A 16,123-nucleotide genomic window follows, 5' to 3' on the forward strand; every position below is an offset into this window, starting at 1 on the left:
GGGGCAGGTGGCCAGGGAAGCGGCAGGGTGTCCTTCCAGATGGACAGGAACTCCAAACAAGGCAGCACTGACAAAATGACAAAGGGGAGATCAGATCCTCAAGCAGTTAATAGTATCCAGCTGACACAGACTGTGCAAATCTATATAACCCATAGACCCAAAGAAGCAATGGATTTGTTTGTCCCTGAGCTACACCAAAAAGCTTCCAGAAATGTGTCAGCTCCCAAAGCAGCTGGATGCCCCTTGCACAGGGACATGGGCTGGCTCTGGCACTCAGTGCCTCACTGAACAGCATTTTGAACAGCATTTGAAGAACAGAGGCTCCAACTTTACACACAGCAATACATAAAAAACTTCATGGTAGCGATTAGGTGAGATTTTGCAATCCATTTCATGCCCCTAAGTTATAGTACTGCACAAAGGTGCAGCAGACAGAGGTGCATTCTGCTCTCACAGCCCCACAGAGCTGCTGTGCAAAATCTTCAAGTGGACTTTAGCAGAGATGGCCAGGCCAAGAGCTGAAAGAAGTTCAGAGATGCAAAGCCCTGGGGGAATTTGAGACAGGGCTGCTACCTACAGACAGCACAGAGTGGGATGGTGTAATTTGAAGCAGCAGCTGGCACTGTAAAGTTAAACACATCTCACTTCAGCCTCTGGGCAGCCTCAGATCAGCTGATGACAAAAAAGGATTTGCTTGTGCTCATGTACATCATGAAGATAAAAAAAGTCATTTGACCTCAAAGAAAAAAGCTCAGAAGAAAAATGTGCACAATTTGCTGATGAATATAAATGTAGAATTAGAGAGGGAAAAGTCCCTTCCCATGAAGCTGCAGGGTCTGTCTGCCCCTTAGGTTCCCTTTTGGAGCATCCTCAGATCCTGCCAGCTGTTTTACCTTGCCATGCCCAAATTATCCCACTTTTTCAGACCATGCGCTCATCAATCTTTGACAAGAAACAACTGACAAAACAGCCTGACTCGCACAAGCCCTTGCTCTGTTTCTAAACTGCTTCCTACTGTCTCCATTTTTCCTCCTGTCACTGTGCCCTGAGTCCTGCCCTTTGCTGTAGCTCACTTTTCCCTTCTGTCTTTACAGTGACTGAAAGCACAATTAAAAATTTCTGTGCAGCACACCTTTTCTCCCCTCCAGGAGAGATGGGAGCTTGCTGTATGTACATCATGGCAAGACATGAAGGACAGAATAGCAAACACTGTCACCATTCAAAAAAAACCTGATTTGAATACCAATTTCCATCCTGGTTGTTTTTGCAGGAAGATGTTGTCTTCTCTCAACATGCCCCTGAAAAATAAGTGATTACATTGACATAGACACATACTGATAAGAGTAGGCTCACACTTGCCCTCAACTGTGATTATCCTTGAATGTATACTGGTTCAGAAACCTAACATAAAGCCTCCAAAGATGGATTTTTGGGTTTCTGGTGTGGGAGAACAAAGGCTCTGGGTCACCAGGGTGCTGCTGGTTAGAGGGAGGGGAGATGACTGGCAGAGAAGCAGCAAGCAGGGGCATTTGTTGGGATGGATTGGCAGGGTTTGTAGCTCCTGCCAGTGGCAGGACCTATCCAGGGAAGAAGCTGAGGTCTGGATACAGGTGGCAATCCCCAGCTCACATATGCTGATTTTAACAGTTTGCACCCTTTGTGTAGCAGAGCAAAGGATCACCACATTACTCCCACCACATCCCAAATTTTTATTCCCAGTTTCATGGTAATGCATCGTGCTGTATGAATAATGATGCAGTGCTGCCACAGGACACCACAATCCTCAAATGCTAATTACCACTGAGTAGAAAAATACAAGATTCTCCTACTTACAGCCATGCAATTGCCTTTAAGATGAATACAGTATTAGGAAACTTATGCCAAAGCTCTACAACCTTTTAAAGGACTTATTTTTTGGGGGAGTAGCATATCATAGGCTTCATCAGAGCACACCTCAAAACTGACTGCCACCACAGACATCCACTTGGAAAAAATTAAAAAGAAGTATCAAAAAAAATAACATGCAAGATTTAAAGACAGATTTATTGTAGCATCATTTAACTTCCACTTATACACACTGATTTATTTCAGAGAAGATCCAGCCTATTTCCTTCTCCAGATAACACTTGTCTGAATTTCCCTGAATCCTCTGCTGACTGTCAGTGGGTAGCAAGTGTGGAAAAAACAAGTCACATGGCAGATTACCTTCACTGGGGTTGTTCAAAGCCAAGTGTAAGTCCAAGATTGGATCCTGGGTGAAAGGAAATCCTGATAAAACCAAGGACCAAATCCTTAATTCTGAGCTTGCTCACTGGACAAATGTAAGCATTAAATTAAAATAACTTTGATACCAGTCATTTTTAACTTGGAGGGGAATAACTTGAAATCAGTGAGGTTGTACCTGTTTAGGTTACCCATGATTTTGGCCCTATATTTGTTTTCATGTGTTTCTCTTTTGCTTGATGGATTTCAAGGGAAACAAAGACTTTATGTGGGATATAATTACATTTTGGTGGAGTATCTCCAGTTATTTTTCCAGAGGAAACTTCTGGGTGGGAAAACTTGACACTTCAAAAAGCACGCCAAAATCTAGTGCAAGTTTATATTTACCAAAGGAACATTTGACATTTCATTGATGCATCACAAAGAGAAATAAGGGACACACCTGACAGGATTATCTCGTAATGAAGTATTTTAAAACAAACAATGGCTCTGCCCAGCAGTAAGAAAAAGCAAAGGAAAGGCAGGAGAACTGAAAAGGAAACAACTCTGATCTACAGAAAATGTGAATATTACTCACAGCACAATGACACAATCCTTAGTTTCACAGTACAGGAGAAAGCTTGGACAAAAGCATATCCAAAATGCTGGATATTTTTCAATAGGTCAAGGTATTTTCAGTGCAAATGCAAAAGTGCTTTATTACCATTGCATACCCTATTATCGTAAGTATTTTCAAAAATCAGGCATGCATAAATTTTAGTGGGGTGATTTTAAATTTCTTTAGAGATGTTTTTGCTTTCACTCCATATTTTTATAGCATGCCTTTCTCACACAACTTTCATGAGACCTCTAAAGACACAGTGGTTTTCTGTCCCCAAACTACCATACACAAAATGGATTGGAGCTTATCAGAGATTTGCGCTATTTTTCAGTTTCCTATCTAAGCCAACCTCAATTTTCCTGGCAAATGATAATGAAAAAGACCATTAAGTAAAGCAATAAAGAGCAATATAAAAGCTCATTATAAGCCCAATTCATAAAATTACAAGCTGTAGTGTGCAGTATGCACAAGTAAAACTGAAAACCAAGTTCAAGCATACCAAACGAGATTATAAATTAGCTGTTGTTTTTCTGTCTGAGAAAAGCCATTCTTTAATGAGCTTGGAAACACAGCTAAATATTTTCTTTCATAAATTCAAGAAATAGCCATACCACTTTTGAGACTTCTGCTGGGCAGTTTTTCCTCATCTCCCTTTTCCTCTTTTAAATTTTAAATATTGCATAGGAACCATTTGCTCTGTGAGGTTCCCATAGTTAGGACCAAACCCTTCTCAGAGGAATTTTGGCACCTTATTAATTAGCTGGTTATGAGAAGGAGCTGTACTCTTTCAGTGACTCCTATTTCACCATCAGTAAAGTGTGATACCATAATAAATTTCCATCAAGCAAACTATTTCTGGTAATTCCCCCTAATTAACACCAGACTGCTAATAATAAATTAGGCCCTATGTGTTTCTGATATAACCAAGATCTTGTCTGAGCACAAGATATTAACCAACGTCCCAAGAAAGTAAAACTTGAACCTAAATTAGGCCTTTGCTGGTAAAAGGATTTATATGCAATTTTGTGAGAAACCCTTTGAAGATCTCATATAGGGCATTTTGACCAGCAAATATTTTGAGTGACAGAGAGATTTGTTCTGTGCTGAGCAGTGAAAGTGGATTTATTGTGAAAACACACCATTGCGTTTTAAGCCTATAAATCTTACACTGGATTACAGCATCTTAATGAATGAATGACAGATCTCTTTTTTTTGTTGGTCGGTGCATTTTAATGTTACATGACGTTGTGATTGATAGAAACCAAACCTTTGCCATTAAAATGTCAAATGCAGACTTCATGCCTTTAAAAATTTGGTTTCTGGAGCTTAATGTACTGTTTGCAAATAGACTTGTGTTTGTCTCGCTCACAGCCTAAACACTGAAGGGGAGGCAAGTTTTCTGTAAAGTTGCCTCTAAATTTTATAGAGCTGTGTGCAGTGTTTTCCTTTGCCTGTGTAAATAAAGGTAAAAATACAACAGTGCATTTGCCTGTTTAAGGGATGCTCAGCTAAGGGATTCTTACCAGACTGGTAATATCATGAAGGAACTGCCCTGTCAGAGCAGTGTCCCATGGTGAAAACAGAGACTGCTGCATGCCAAGGCTGAGTACGGTATCAGACAAGGCTTGCCAGAGCAGGCAGGATTTCTTTGGACAGTGTCACTCAGGAAAAACATTAAACCCTTCCAGAGAAACAGTGCAAAGAATTCTAGACAGGCAGCAGAATGGAGAAAGGACAGCAAATAAACAGTAATTGGCTGATGTAAGTTTTACATTGTTACATATTCTACAGTGTTCAACACAGTATTTATACCTTTCCATCCATCTTGAAAGAAGATGAAGAATCAGAGACTCACCAAGGCTGAAAGGACCTTGCCTAGTCCAAGGGCTGTATCCAGTCAGGTTTTGAGCATCTTCAAGTAGAAAGGCTCCACAATCTCTCTGGGCAACCTGTGCCAATGTTTACCATCCTCACCATTGTCCTCTCACTACACACCAAGCCTGGCTCTTTCTTGACTCCCCTACCCAGGTATTTGTGGACATTGATGAGATCTCCCCTGACTCCCCTCTTCTCCAGGCTGAGCAGTCCCAGCTCTCTCAGCCTCTCCTTGTATGACAAATGTTCCATGCCCCTCACCACCTTCCTTGCTCTTTACTCCAGTACAGCTTTGTCCTTGGTACTGGTGAGACCAGCACTGGAATCAGCTCTCCAGATGGGTCTCACCAAGGCTGAGCAGAGAAGGATAACTTCTCCCATCTGCTGGCAATCCTCTGCCCAATGGGCCCCAGGAGGCCGGTGGTCTTCCTTGGCTCAGAGGAGTATCACTGGCTCATGGTCACCTTGGTGTCACCAGGACTCCCTGGTCCTTCCCTGTAAAACAAAGCTTAAAAACCCATAAAACCTGGAGAATGAGTTCAAATGCTATCTATTTGTGTGTAAAATCATGGTTTTCCTTTACTGGCTGTGATTCAGGAAAAAAACGTATCCAACGACCACAAAGTAAGTGAAGACGGAGAATTTCAGGTTTTGAGTAGGGTTTATTTGCTTGTTATGTTTTTCAATTGTAATTAAAATCGCAAATGTGAACAGACAAAATTTAATGCCAAAGATTATTAAACACAAGCAAAGAAATCACCAGGACTTAACAGCTGGTAGTTTAGCATGAAACAATGTTTGCAAAGCAGCTGGCATGGCTAGATGATGCAAGTAGCTCTGTGAAGAAATAGGTACACAATTAACAGACCAACACACACTGAACCACAACTCAACTCCTGCTTTTATGTTTATGGCATTGTTATATTAAGCATTTATATTTACATGTAATCCGGAATTATTTCATTACAACATACTGAAACTGTCATCATGGATCAATTATTCACTTATAAAGACATTCTACTTCCAAACAGAGTTAAGCCAAATTCTCTCACAGGCAGTTTTGGAAGAAAAACAATGACTGAGTGAAAATGCATGCAAAGATCTACAGTAGTTAGATAACTAATATATCTGTCCTGACTCTGTAACATTCCCTCATACCATGGATGCTGTATGTGTGTTGTGTGAAAAGCAGTTGGGAATCTCACTAAATCCCCAAATGATTTTTTGCTATGTCAAGTCTGCATTCGAATGCACATTTATAATTATGTCTCTCAATGCATGTGCATACATGTGCATGTAGAAAGAAGTATATTTAAACGCATACACTCAGACCCCAAAAGATTCTAGAGGTAAAGGCAGGCTTAAAATAAAACAAAATAATTCCAGGATGAAATAGGTCTAAACAACAACAACAACAAAAGGTAATAAATATTCAGTGAGATATATGGCATTATTATAAAGTGCTCTACTAAAATCTCACTTATTAAAATAATGATAAAAATTATGTTCCTTTTAATTGATTTATATAATTTGGTAAAGCCATTAAATATTCATTATCTATCAGTGACTCTATGCTTCCTTTAAAATTTTTAACAAATAGATAAAAGCAGAAATTAAAAGGCAAAGCAGCTAAATGAAGCAGTTCTATTGGAGCCTTTCAGGCTTTTGTCCTCAAATTCATTAACAACTGCAAAATTTCAAACCCTAGAGCATATGGATTAAAAATAAAATTCCAATTAAAATTATGAGGTTAAAAAAATTTAACTGGATTTTAAGGACAATGACAAACTGAGAAGTTTTTATCCTACCTTAAAATTGCAAGGTTTGAATCACAGAAATGATGGAATGCCTTTTTCTGTGCATTTCCCCCTCTTTCCTCACACATGTGCAATAAAGCTCCACTGAAACCTAGTCCATAGGTCTCATTTCTCCACATTCCATTTAATTTTAAAAGCAACCTGGATTATATGTTACTGTGTCTTGTCCAGTCTCCTTCCACCCTTCTGTTTTTCAGCCAAACTCACAAAAGGGTAGATCTACAAGAGTGTAAACATTTTAAACAGCTCTATACCGTACCACCAAATTTCTTATTTACCAACATTCACCAAATTTCTTCTGTACCACTGGAAGTTAAAAAAGAAACGTGGTAATATTGAATAAAAACAACTTCAGGAAATAAAGTGAAACAGCCCCACAATGTGAACCTGTCTCACTGAATTAATAAAAACCCAAATATTTTTTCATATTTCAGTACAGCAAGTTTGGTTTTCTTTCCTCCTCTTTTGCTAATGCTCCTCATTACAATTGCTTTACTCAACCATAGCAATTTTTTTTTTACTTTTTTATCCACAGTTTTATGGATAAAACTATCCCTTTAATCAGTAAAAAAACCCACCCCACAACAGCAAAACCAGTAAATGGTTATTTTTAATGTCTACTACTAGAAAGAGCACTGAAGACTAACAATTCAGCTCTGACAACCCAGTTGAATCAAACAGCATGTAAATTCAGTTTCCTTCAGGAATCTGCTCTGGTCGTAAGAGAGCCCCCTTCACTGTTGTGCAATTCTGCAGAAGCAAATTCACCCTGTGCAGAGGAGCACACCTCCTCCCCGGCTGCCTGCAATTGTCCAATTAAACCAGTTAAGCCCTAATTTGAGCCTAAGGGGGACTGAGCTGGTGCACTGCTCTTGCACTGCCTCTCTGTGTGGATGCAAAATTCCTATCAAGCCACAGAATCAGCTGATCTGGCAAGTGGCAAATGCATAATGACAGCATTGTCTCTCTGCTCCCTTGCAAGATCTGAGAGGTACTGAGCTGCTTAAACCAATGGAATATCATTTAACAATACATTCCCTACATCTGGAAGAAAAGTGAAAAATAAATCCTTAACTAATAAAAATCCTAACAGCTGAGCAAGTTAAGTTTTCAGTATGCTACCTGGCACATCACCAATATACATATTCATGAGCTACATGGTAAAGAATGTACTGAGAAAAAACCAATGTCCTCAGCTGCACTTCAGCAGCTTCCCTCGTTCAACACCAGAATCTCACATTCTGGACACAAAATGCTGTTACCTGCGGATTCAGCACAATTTCCCCTTCACAAGGCACTTAAAGCTACCTAAAACCTGAACTGCAAACACAAGAGTTGAAATCCCTGCTCCCTTAAGATTTGATCTGACATTTTTATTCTATCAAACACACTCTCAGCAGCAAGGGATTTTGGCTAGTGTTCTGGTAGTACATGAGTTACAGAAAAGTATCCCATTTATGTTTTAAGTGGCATCTTCCAAATATTCTTTTTTACCAGCATAGCCACTTAAATGCTTTGTAAAAACCTCTGTCTCTTGCAAACTCATCAGAAATTCAAGTGCAAAGGCACAGCTACATCTAATTGTGTAGGAAACTTTCTGAATACAAATATCAGATTAAAAAAAAAGTTTTGGAACTATATATTTTGTGTAATCTTATCTTTACTTTGAGTTCTTTTTAATGGAGTTTAGCTGCAATACTTCTGGACACACATAAAAACATTGCTGAAATAAAGTGATTGGGATTGCTGAATCCAAACGCCTTTTATTTCTTGAATAGCAGCAAGACTGAGACCTCTAATATCAGGTATTTGCTTTTATAGATGCTTCACTTCTCATAATGAAACAGAGATAAATGTGGTCATAAAATCATGAAATACAATAATGAGTGAAGCACAGAGATAAAGACACACTAATTGTTTGGCTTGGGTGCAATTCCTGATACCTTTCTTTTTATGAAGCAAAATCATAAATGATAAACACTCTGAAAAATTAGTGTACGATCCTTTCTGCAAGTTTCCACATCACTTTTACATTTTAGAAAAATTTGGTATAAGTAATTTTAACCAATTATTGAACATGGACATTTTACCCTTTCTGCTCAGTACATTTGTTACACAAGACGAACTCCAAGTTTCAGATGTTGATAGAGTGGGCGTGTTTCTTGCACAGTGGCTTGTCCTTCTTGGAGAAGAAAGTCTGGCCCTCCAAACTGTCACTACATACCTGAAATGGAGTAAGAAACAAAAGAACACCCTATTCAGATGGATTAATTACATTGTAACCATCCAGAATGCCAAATCATGGTATTGTTCTATGCACAAATATATTCAAAGAGTAAGAGTTACATAAAAAGAGGATCCCTAAAAGAAAAGGTAATACTAGTGGCTGGTGTAAGCATAACCTTTCATTAGATGCTTAAGTGGGAGCAGAGATAGATTCAGAATTTAAGAAAAGAAACCCCAATCATTAATACTGGGGCTTCTCTTTAAGGTTTTTTTTGGCCATACAATATTAGCAAGCAATACCTTGGCTACAGTGTCCTTATGTCAAAAGCACTCTTACTACTTTGGAAACACAGCCCATTCCCTTAGAACCTTCAACGCTTACTCTGAGGAAGTAAATGCTGAGGGTTAAACGCTGGGACACAGGGCTGCAATCCAGGACACCTTCGCTCACACCCGTGCCAAAGGCTTACAATAGCAACACACCTTCCAAATAACTGGGAAAGCACTCTTTGTTTGGGCTCAGGGGATTGAGAGAGGTTAGAGCTGTTAGCTCCCATATGGGTCAGGCTAGCACTGCTGCCAGGGTTTGTTTGAAGGCAGACCAGCTTCACTTACGGAGCATACAAAGCAGGTGTCATGCCAAGTGTGGCCCAGGGCTTCAAGAAACCTGTCTCCAGCTTCAATGGGGAATTCACAGCCACGGCACATGGTACCAAAGAGGGCATAGTAATCTGCAAAGAGATACAAACAGTTTTTAAAGCATATGCAGAAAAGTAGGACTGACCCCTCGAGATCTTTGCTCTTTCATTGGCAATAGATTTGAACTTGCAGAAGTTTATTAGACTGAGTATACTGAATAAAGAGCTCCTAGATCAAAAGCCTGGGATGTTGACTTCTTGCTAATTCAGTTCTCTTCCTCTTCCTTTCAAGTGGGCAATGCTTCCATCTTCCTGGTGTTTCATTTCCTTGAGCTCAACAGAGGGCTGGAGTGGGGGAAATGCACTCCTAGAGAGCACCCACGTGAACTCTACATGTTCCTTACATTCTCTCCAACTCTGCTTTGAAACCACACCCCAGCTGTTCACATTGCAGACCTTCTCAGAGAGTAATGAACTCTGACCTACATTCTGGTACAATTTTTGCCCCAGACTGCACCACTCAAAACCATGTAATCATTAGCCTTCTGTCCTCATTAGAGTCCAGAAATTTGGATCAAGTCAGAATAACTTTCTAGTCACTAAAGTATGTTACATAACTTTTAAAAAAACCAACAAAACAAACCAACAAACCCTTCCTCTTCATTACTGTGAAGAAGCTTCTCCAGCAATCTCAGGGAGCAGGGACTAAAACAAATGGCATTGAACCATTCATTTTCCTATGCCCAAGTTGTCTGGTCTTTTTCACTTATTTCAACTCTCAAACACCGCATTCTAGGAAGCAAATGTTTTATTCCTGCAGAGTGGCATTAGTGCTATAACATGAGAGAATTTGGGACCCTCACACTACCCCTGGAAAACACATAATGCAAGATTATGTCTTCATAAGATGAACTACAGTCAAAGTGACAGCCATAATGAAGCTTTGGACTCCATCTACCAGTAACAGAGTGTGACTACCATAGTAACACTGCCTCTGACAGGGAAATTAGATGCCAGAGGTCATTTTCAAAGGAGAATTATAAGGGTGGGAAGCTGTGTAGAAGGGGATTTTGTTTCTCACCTAGAGTGTACACATCTGCTGAAGCTCTAATGCTTACTGCAGCAGAGCCCAGAGGGGACCATCAGATGTGCCAAGCCCAAGAGGAAAGTCCTGGTTTTGTTTCCTAAGAGAGTGTTTTGTGTGATGACCTCCCTGAAAATGAATCATCATAGGAGACATCTCAACAGGATGGGGAACACAAGTGCTCTGGAATAGCAAAGCCCTTGAGAGCTGTCGGTGGCAAGCAACTGCTTCACTGATCACCTCCATTAATCCATGCTACTGGAATTAATTTTTAAGTGTTTAAAATGAATGACAAATAAAAACATCAAATGGTAGGACAGACCTGTGCAAAACCCCTGAAGGGAACAGTCTCATGACTGTACTCTTTCAGCTCTTTACATTTGTGGTCATACAGAATCTTACTGATATTTTCCTGGTGCCAGCAGTTAAAACCTTTTGTTAGTTGGCCTGTGGTTGTGTTGATAAGTTTATTGGCTTTTCTTCTGAAGAAAGGGCAGTAGATAAGGCAGAATGAAGGGCATCAGCTTTCTTTTGCATGCTTGAATTGCGATACCACAGAAGCCTTCCAAGGCAGACTTCTTACATAGTCACATATCAGCACTTCCTGCACACAGCATTTTCAAAATTAGCTACTAACCCTGCACTTAAAAAATGTTCAAAGTTGTAGATATCCAGACTTTTAATTTTAGCCTCAACATCTAAACCCAGAACATTCTGCAGATTAATCCCACTTTAATACTAATAGCTAATGCTGTTATAATTTCAAATACAGATTTAAAATTAGAACTCTCCTTTGCACTAGGAAGAAGGAAAGTTGGCAGTGACATTTACTCCTTATTTCTTTAAAATTAGTCAGAGACTCATAACTCCAGCTGGACTGAAAGTCTTTGAAAAATTAATATAACTCAAATTAACATCTAGTTAGTGAGCCAGAGCCATTACAAAGTATCACTGCCAATAACACCTCACAGATTGTGTCTGCATTAACTTGCACTAGAAACTTTTTATCTCAGAAATAAACTTTGCAAGAAGTGTAGTATACTTGACATCTTACCACAGTTTTTCCCGCTCACAGTATAGAAAAAGGCACATTTTGCACAGGAATTGTAACAGTAGCACAAATCAATGCACTGCACAACATGTGGGTCATTTGGTGGCAGGAACAAGAATTGAACCTTAAGACAACAAATCCTGTCATGAGCTTTCCACCCAAAGGGGAGTTATTGATTCCTCCAGTACTATTTTTGAATCATCAAATGGTTTCAGGATTAGGGGCTTCACATGGCTTCAGGATGAAATTTCACCGTGCTGTCACTCTGGAGGATGCCACTCATATACCCGTTTCCTCTGCTGCTCCACAAATTCAATAGGAGCAACACCCTACCCTACATTTGTCACCAAGTTAGCAATAACCTACTGTGTCCTTTTGTATCAGCCAACATCTCATTAAAGCAGCTCTTACAAGAGAAATTTTGGATAAACTGGCCTACTTCCCTCATGCTTACACTAGCACTCTCCCTGGCATGCACTGTGAACAACTCCGGGATCAGCTCAGAAGGAAATCTAAGAGGTCATTAGAATTTCATGCTAAATCTTTTCTAGCCAATCCACTTCTACAAACTGCAACATTCCTAAGAGTGGAAGGAAAACCGTAACAAGGGTCCAATTGACGGCTCCAACACAGCATGCACTGTGAAAACAGATAATTTTGATACAATTTTGTCTCTTTTCCATTTTGTGGGAATTCTTTTACAAATTGCTTATTTCTTTCCTAGCTCAGAGGAGTACATGGAAAGTTTTAAGCTAACTATAAAACCAACTTAAATAAACACTGTTCAAACTGATAATAATAGGTTGGCAAGAGGCTCAGCATGGCCTGACAATGTCCACTCACAGCCCATAAAGCCACCTGTATCCTGGGCTACACCACAAGAGGAGTGGCCAGCAGGCAAGGGAAGGATTCTGAACCATCTACTTCACTGGAAGTCCTGCACCCAGTTATAGGGCTCCCAAGATGGGATGGGTGTGGACCTGCTGGAGCAAGTCCAGAGAAGGTGACACAGATGCTCAGAGGAATGGAGCACTTCTCCTTTGAGGAAATGCTCAAAGAATTGTGGTTGTTCAGCCCAGGAGAAGGCTCCAGGCAGACCTTACAGAACCTTCCAGTACCTGAAGTGGGCCTATAGGAAAGCTGTAGAGGGACATTTTATAAGGACAAGTAGTGATAGGACAAGGGGGAATAGCTTTAAGCTGAAAGAGTACATTTATATTGGATAATAGGAAGACATTTAGACATTTTTTTACTGTGAGGGTGGTGAGGCACTGGAACAGGTTGCCCAGAGCAGCTATGGATTCCTTGTTCCTGGAGATGTTCAAGGCCAGCTGGATGGGGCTTTGAGCAGCATGCTCTAGTGGGAGGCGTTGGCAGAGGGGTTGGAACCAGATGATCTTTAAGGTCCCTTCCAACCCAAACTACTTTATGATTTTATAAAAAAATGTTATGATTAGTTGCAAGTGCTAAAAACTAAACCAGAAATGCTCTGAACTTCTAGGCCACATTGTTCATGTAATATTGCTCATCAGGCTTTCAAGCGCTCTAATTGAATCACTGTATTTATCCCCTGACAGTTTTTTATCCTTGATCCTGCAAAAAACTATCTGGACAGACTGTTTACTCTTGGAAACCCCTCAGGCTGTGAAAAAGGCTATTCAGAGAAAACCACATTACTCCACTGGCATTTGCTTGTGTTTGGTAAGTAAGCAGATTCACATAAATTCAGATTACTTTAAAGCCAACCAGAAAGTCACCTTAAAATTAACACTTTGATGTATCACTGATACACCAGCTGAGGACTTAACAAGGATAAGTAAAAATCAGTGACAAGAAGCCTGCTGCTGCTGAAGCTGATGAAGGAATCCTCACCAACTCCTCCTGCTGCAAACTAAAGGGTCTACAGCAGCAGTTATTAGTTTGAATTGACATATCCAAGTTACATGAAATTGCTGGGGTGCTTCTAATGTGTAGTTTGAGAAAAGGGAATTAATTTTTTCCCCAACCTTACTGAGCTCTGCCTTCCTGCACAGCTGCAGTAAACTTTGGTTGTGTTGCTTCTTACCCGTCTCACAGTAGGGATCACCATCTTCTAAGTGAAAAACATTATTGCGGATGGGGTTATGACAGGCCACACACACGAAGCAGGAAACGTGCCAAGTTTGTTTCAAAGCATTTATTACTTCCTGTGGGGATTAGAAAAAGTGTTAGGAACACATTATTTCGATGTGATGACTAGAGCTGTGGTAGCCATGCCTCCACACTTGATTCATTTCAAGAATACTTCGTTTCCTGCTGCTACTTTGAAAATGGGTTGTGCACACAAGTTCTGCGATATTAAACTTAATGAGGTGCTTTATTTATGGTACATCTCCTTATTTTTCATGAGCAATCCTTTGGGGTCTTTGGAAGGTTTGACACAGAGTTGGACATATTTTAACAACTCATTTGTTCAAATTCTTAATTTTAATCAGGATCTCACCCACAATGGGACCCTGAAATAAGAAAAGCAGCATGTCTCCCTTCTCTTGAAGTCAGTGAAGAGTTAATCAGAAGATATTACAAAGAAAATTATGACTGCTCTGTGCTGTTTTGGAAGATGCTATAGTGCCAAATATGACTTGAGAATTGTGCTGCCAGAGCCCTGAATGACCCCAGTTAGACAAGAATGCAGACACATTGCTGTCTGCAGCGAAACAGCAGCCGATCAGCTGGCTGGCTCAAATGAGCATTATCAGAACCCAGTAAGAGAACACGTCTTTCCATCTACATTAACACTGGAAATATTTCAGCACTTCTCATCCAGCAGGCAGTGTGTTCTTAATGCTCAGTTCACCTAAGGAGGATTTTTCCTTTTACTTCCCTCCCCCACTTCCCATTCTGTAAAAAGCTGCCAATTAAAAGCAAGTTGCTCAGGAAAAATTGGTACTGAACAGCTTCACGAAAACAGGAGCTGAGCTTAGGAGAGCCAAGGAGCCTACAGCACCTTCTCTCAAAGACATTGAAAAGGTTCAACATTAGAAGATCCAAAGGTGTATTTTGTATGTAATGAGAGTAGAAAAGTGTGTCAAGAGTATATTTGAAAGAATGAAGACTGGGCCAGGTAAAATGGAATTTCATAGCAGAGAAGCACTGAACACACTGATTATTGCTGCCACCAAAGAACAGGCCACTTGCTGGTCACTTACCCCAAGGATCTTCCTCTGGCACTTTGAACACTCAGGGGCAAAGAACTTCTCATAGCAGACCTCACAATACAGCATCCCTTTCTCTTCCACAAATCCTATGTAAGCCATGGAGGTTTTGCAGTGGGCACAGTTAAACTCCTCTGGATGCCATGACTTTCCCAAAGCCACCAAGAAGGGTCCTCTGATTAGAAAGAAGAGATATTGTCAGCAAAAGCACACGGGCTGGCTCCTGCAAAAGCTGTTAATAAATTTATCTGCAAAAGCTCTGTGCCATTATGACACTGTTCACACACATACATTGCTCCATCCCTCTTTACTCCTACAGGCTCTAAGAAAGCTCCAAGTGTTGACTGTATCCATCTCCATTGAACACTCTCCTAGAAATGCCTGCCCACAATAAACACTAATTCTTTTCACTTCACTGCATTTCAAAAATCTTATTTTAGAACTACATTAAATACAGTGCTGAAATGTCTGCCAGGAAAGTGAAGAAGAATGTTTTCCATGTTCCCAATTCCATCTATTGCAAAGAGATTTGACTCAGTAACATGATCAGCCCCCCTATAGTCTGCCTTCATATTGAGACTACAAATATAAGTAGACTTGACCCCACTAGGAGCAGGTAACATCAGTTTCTTCTGAGACAAAAATTCAATCACTGTTCCTTCCAACAAGTTTCTTACAGGATAATCCATCCTAGTATAGTAGGATATTTTTTGTACTAAAAATAGGTCCATTTTTTTCCCAAACAGGCAGCTTCCTCTAATACCATTTATCTGGTTAATGCAATGCAGTTAATAAGAAAAGAAATTTTCACAAAAAATCTCAGTTTGTAACTCATGAATCCCAGGTATATATCATTGTCTTTATATTCATCTGAAAATATATTCAGAATGTTAATCTCTTCAGTGAACATATTTACTTCAAAGAGGTGCCTCCAAGGTCCGACCAACACTCAACTTTCCAGAATTTAGGTTTCAGATGAACTTTGTGGTTCATCTCCCTCACCAGATTTCCTGTTTTTCCAACACACTAATAAAGATGTAATTCTTTCAAGTAGTGAAAAGTGAAAAGATGTAATTCTTACTGTTTTTTTTCTGATCTAATGCTGCACTTAAAAAAACCTGAAAAGTACTAATACGATCACCTGCTGCTAAGCATTTTTTTGGAAATCAAGTAAGGTACAAGAACATTTTTGTGTAAGATTTTCATATGAATAAAGGAACAGCAATAAAGAAAAAAAATACCAAACAAACAAGAAAAAAAAACAAAACCACCCCCTCCCAATCCACCTTGAAATTTGCTTTTGTTGACTCTAAAATGGAAATATAAGTGGGCTGAGGACAGAGGGCAATTTCATCAAGGACAGAGTGTAAAGACTGTAATTTTTCTTCTACATTTTCTCTGGCAATGCTACGTA

At 39.8% G+C, this 16,123-nt stretch overlaps 1 protein-coding gene across 10 annotated transcripts in view; it reads right to left on the bottom strand.

The window, feature by feature from the left end:
- Window positions 1-5,341: 5,341 nt before the first annotated feature.
- Window positions 5,342-16,123, bottom strand: part of PDLIM5 (PDZ and LIM domain 5) — a 139,364-nt gene continuing 128,582 nt past the window's right edge. For all 10 annotated transcript variants that reach the window (XM_063156592.1, XM_063156596.1, XM_063156595.1 and 7 more), the window contains 4 exons: window positions 14,704-14,884; window positions 13,581-13,701; window positions 9,358-9,473; window positions 5,342-8,740 (listed from right to left, as the gene is read on the bottom strand). In XM_063156592.1, coding sequence (XP_063012662.1) covers window positions 8,651-8,740; window positions 9,358-9,473; window positions 13,581-13,701; window positions 14,704-14,884 — 508 coding nt within the window. In that variant the 3' untranslated portion in view covers window positions 5,342-8,650. The remainder of the gene's footprint in view (window positions 8,741-9,357; window positions 9,474-13,580; window positions 13,702-14,703; window positions 14,885-16,123) is intronic.

This window comes from Melospiza melodia, chromosome 5 (assembly GCF_035770615.1).
Source record: "Melospiza melodia melodia isolate bMelMel2 chromosome 5, bMelMel2.pri, whole genome shotgun sequence".
NCBI classification, from domain to species: domain Eukaryota; kingdom Metazoa; phylum Chordata; class Aves; order Passeriformes; family Passerellidae; genus Melospiza; species Melospiza melodia.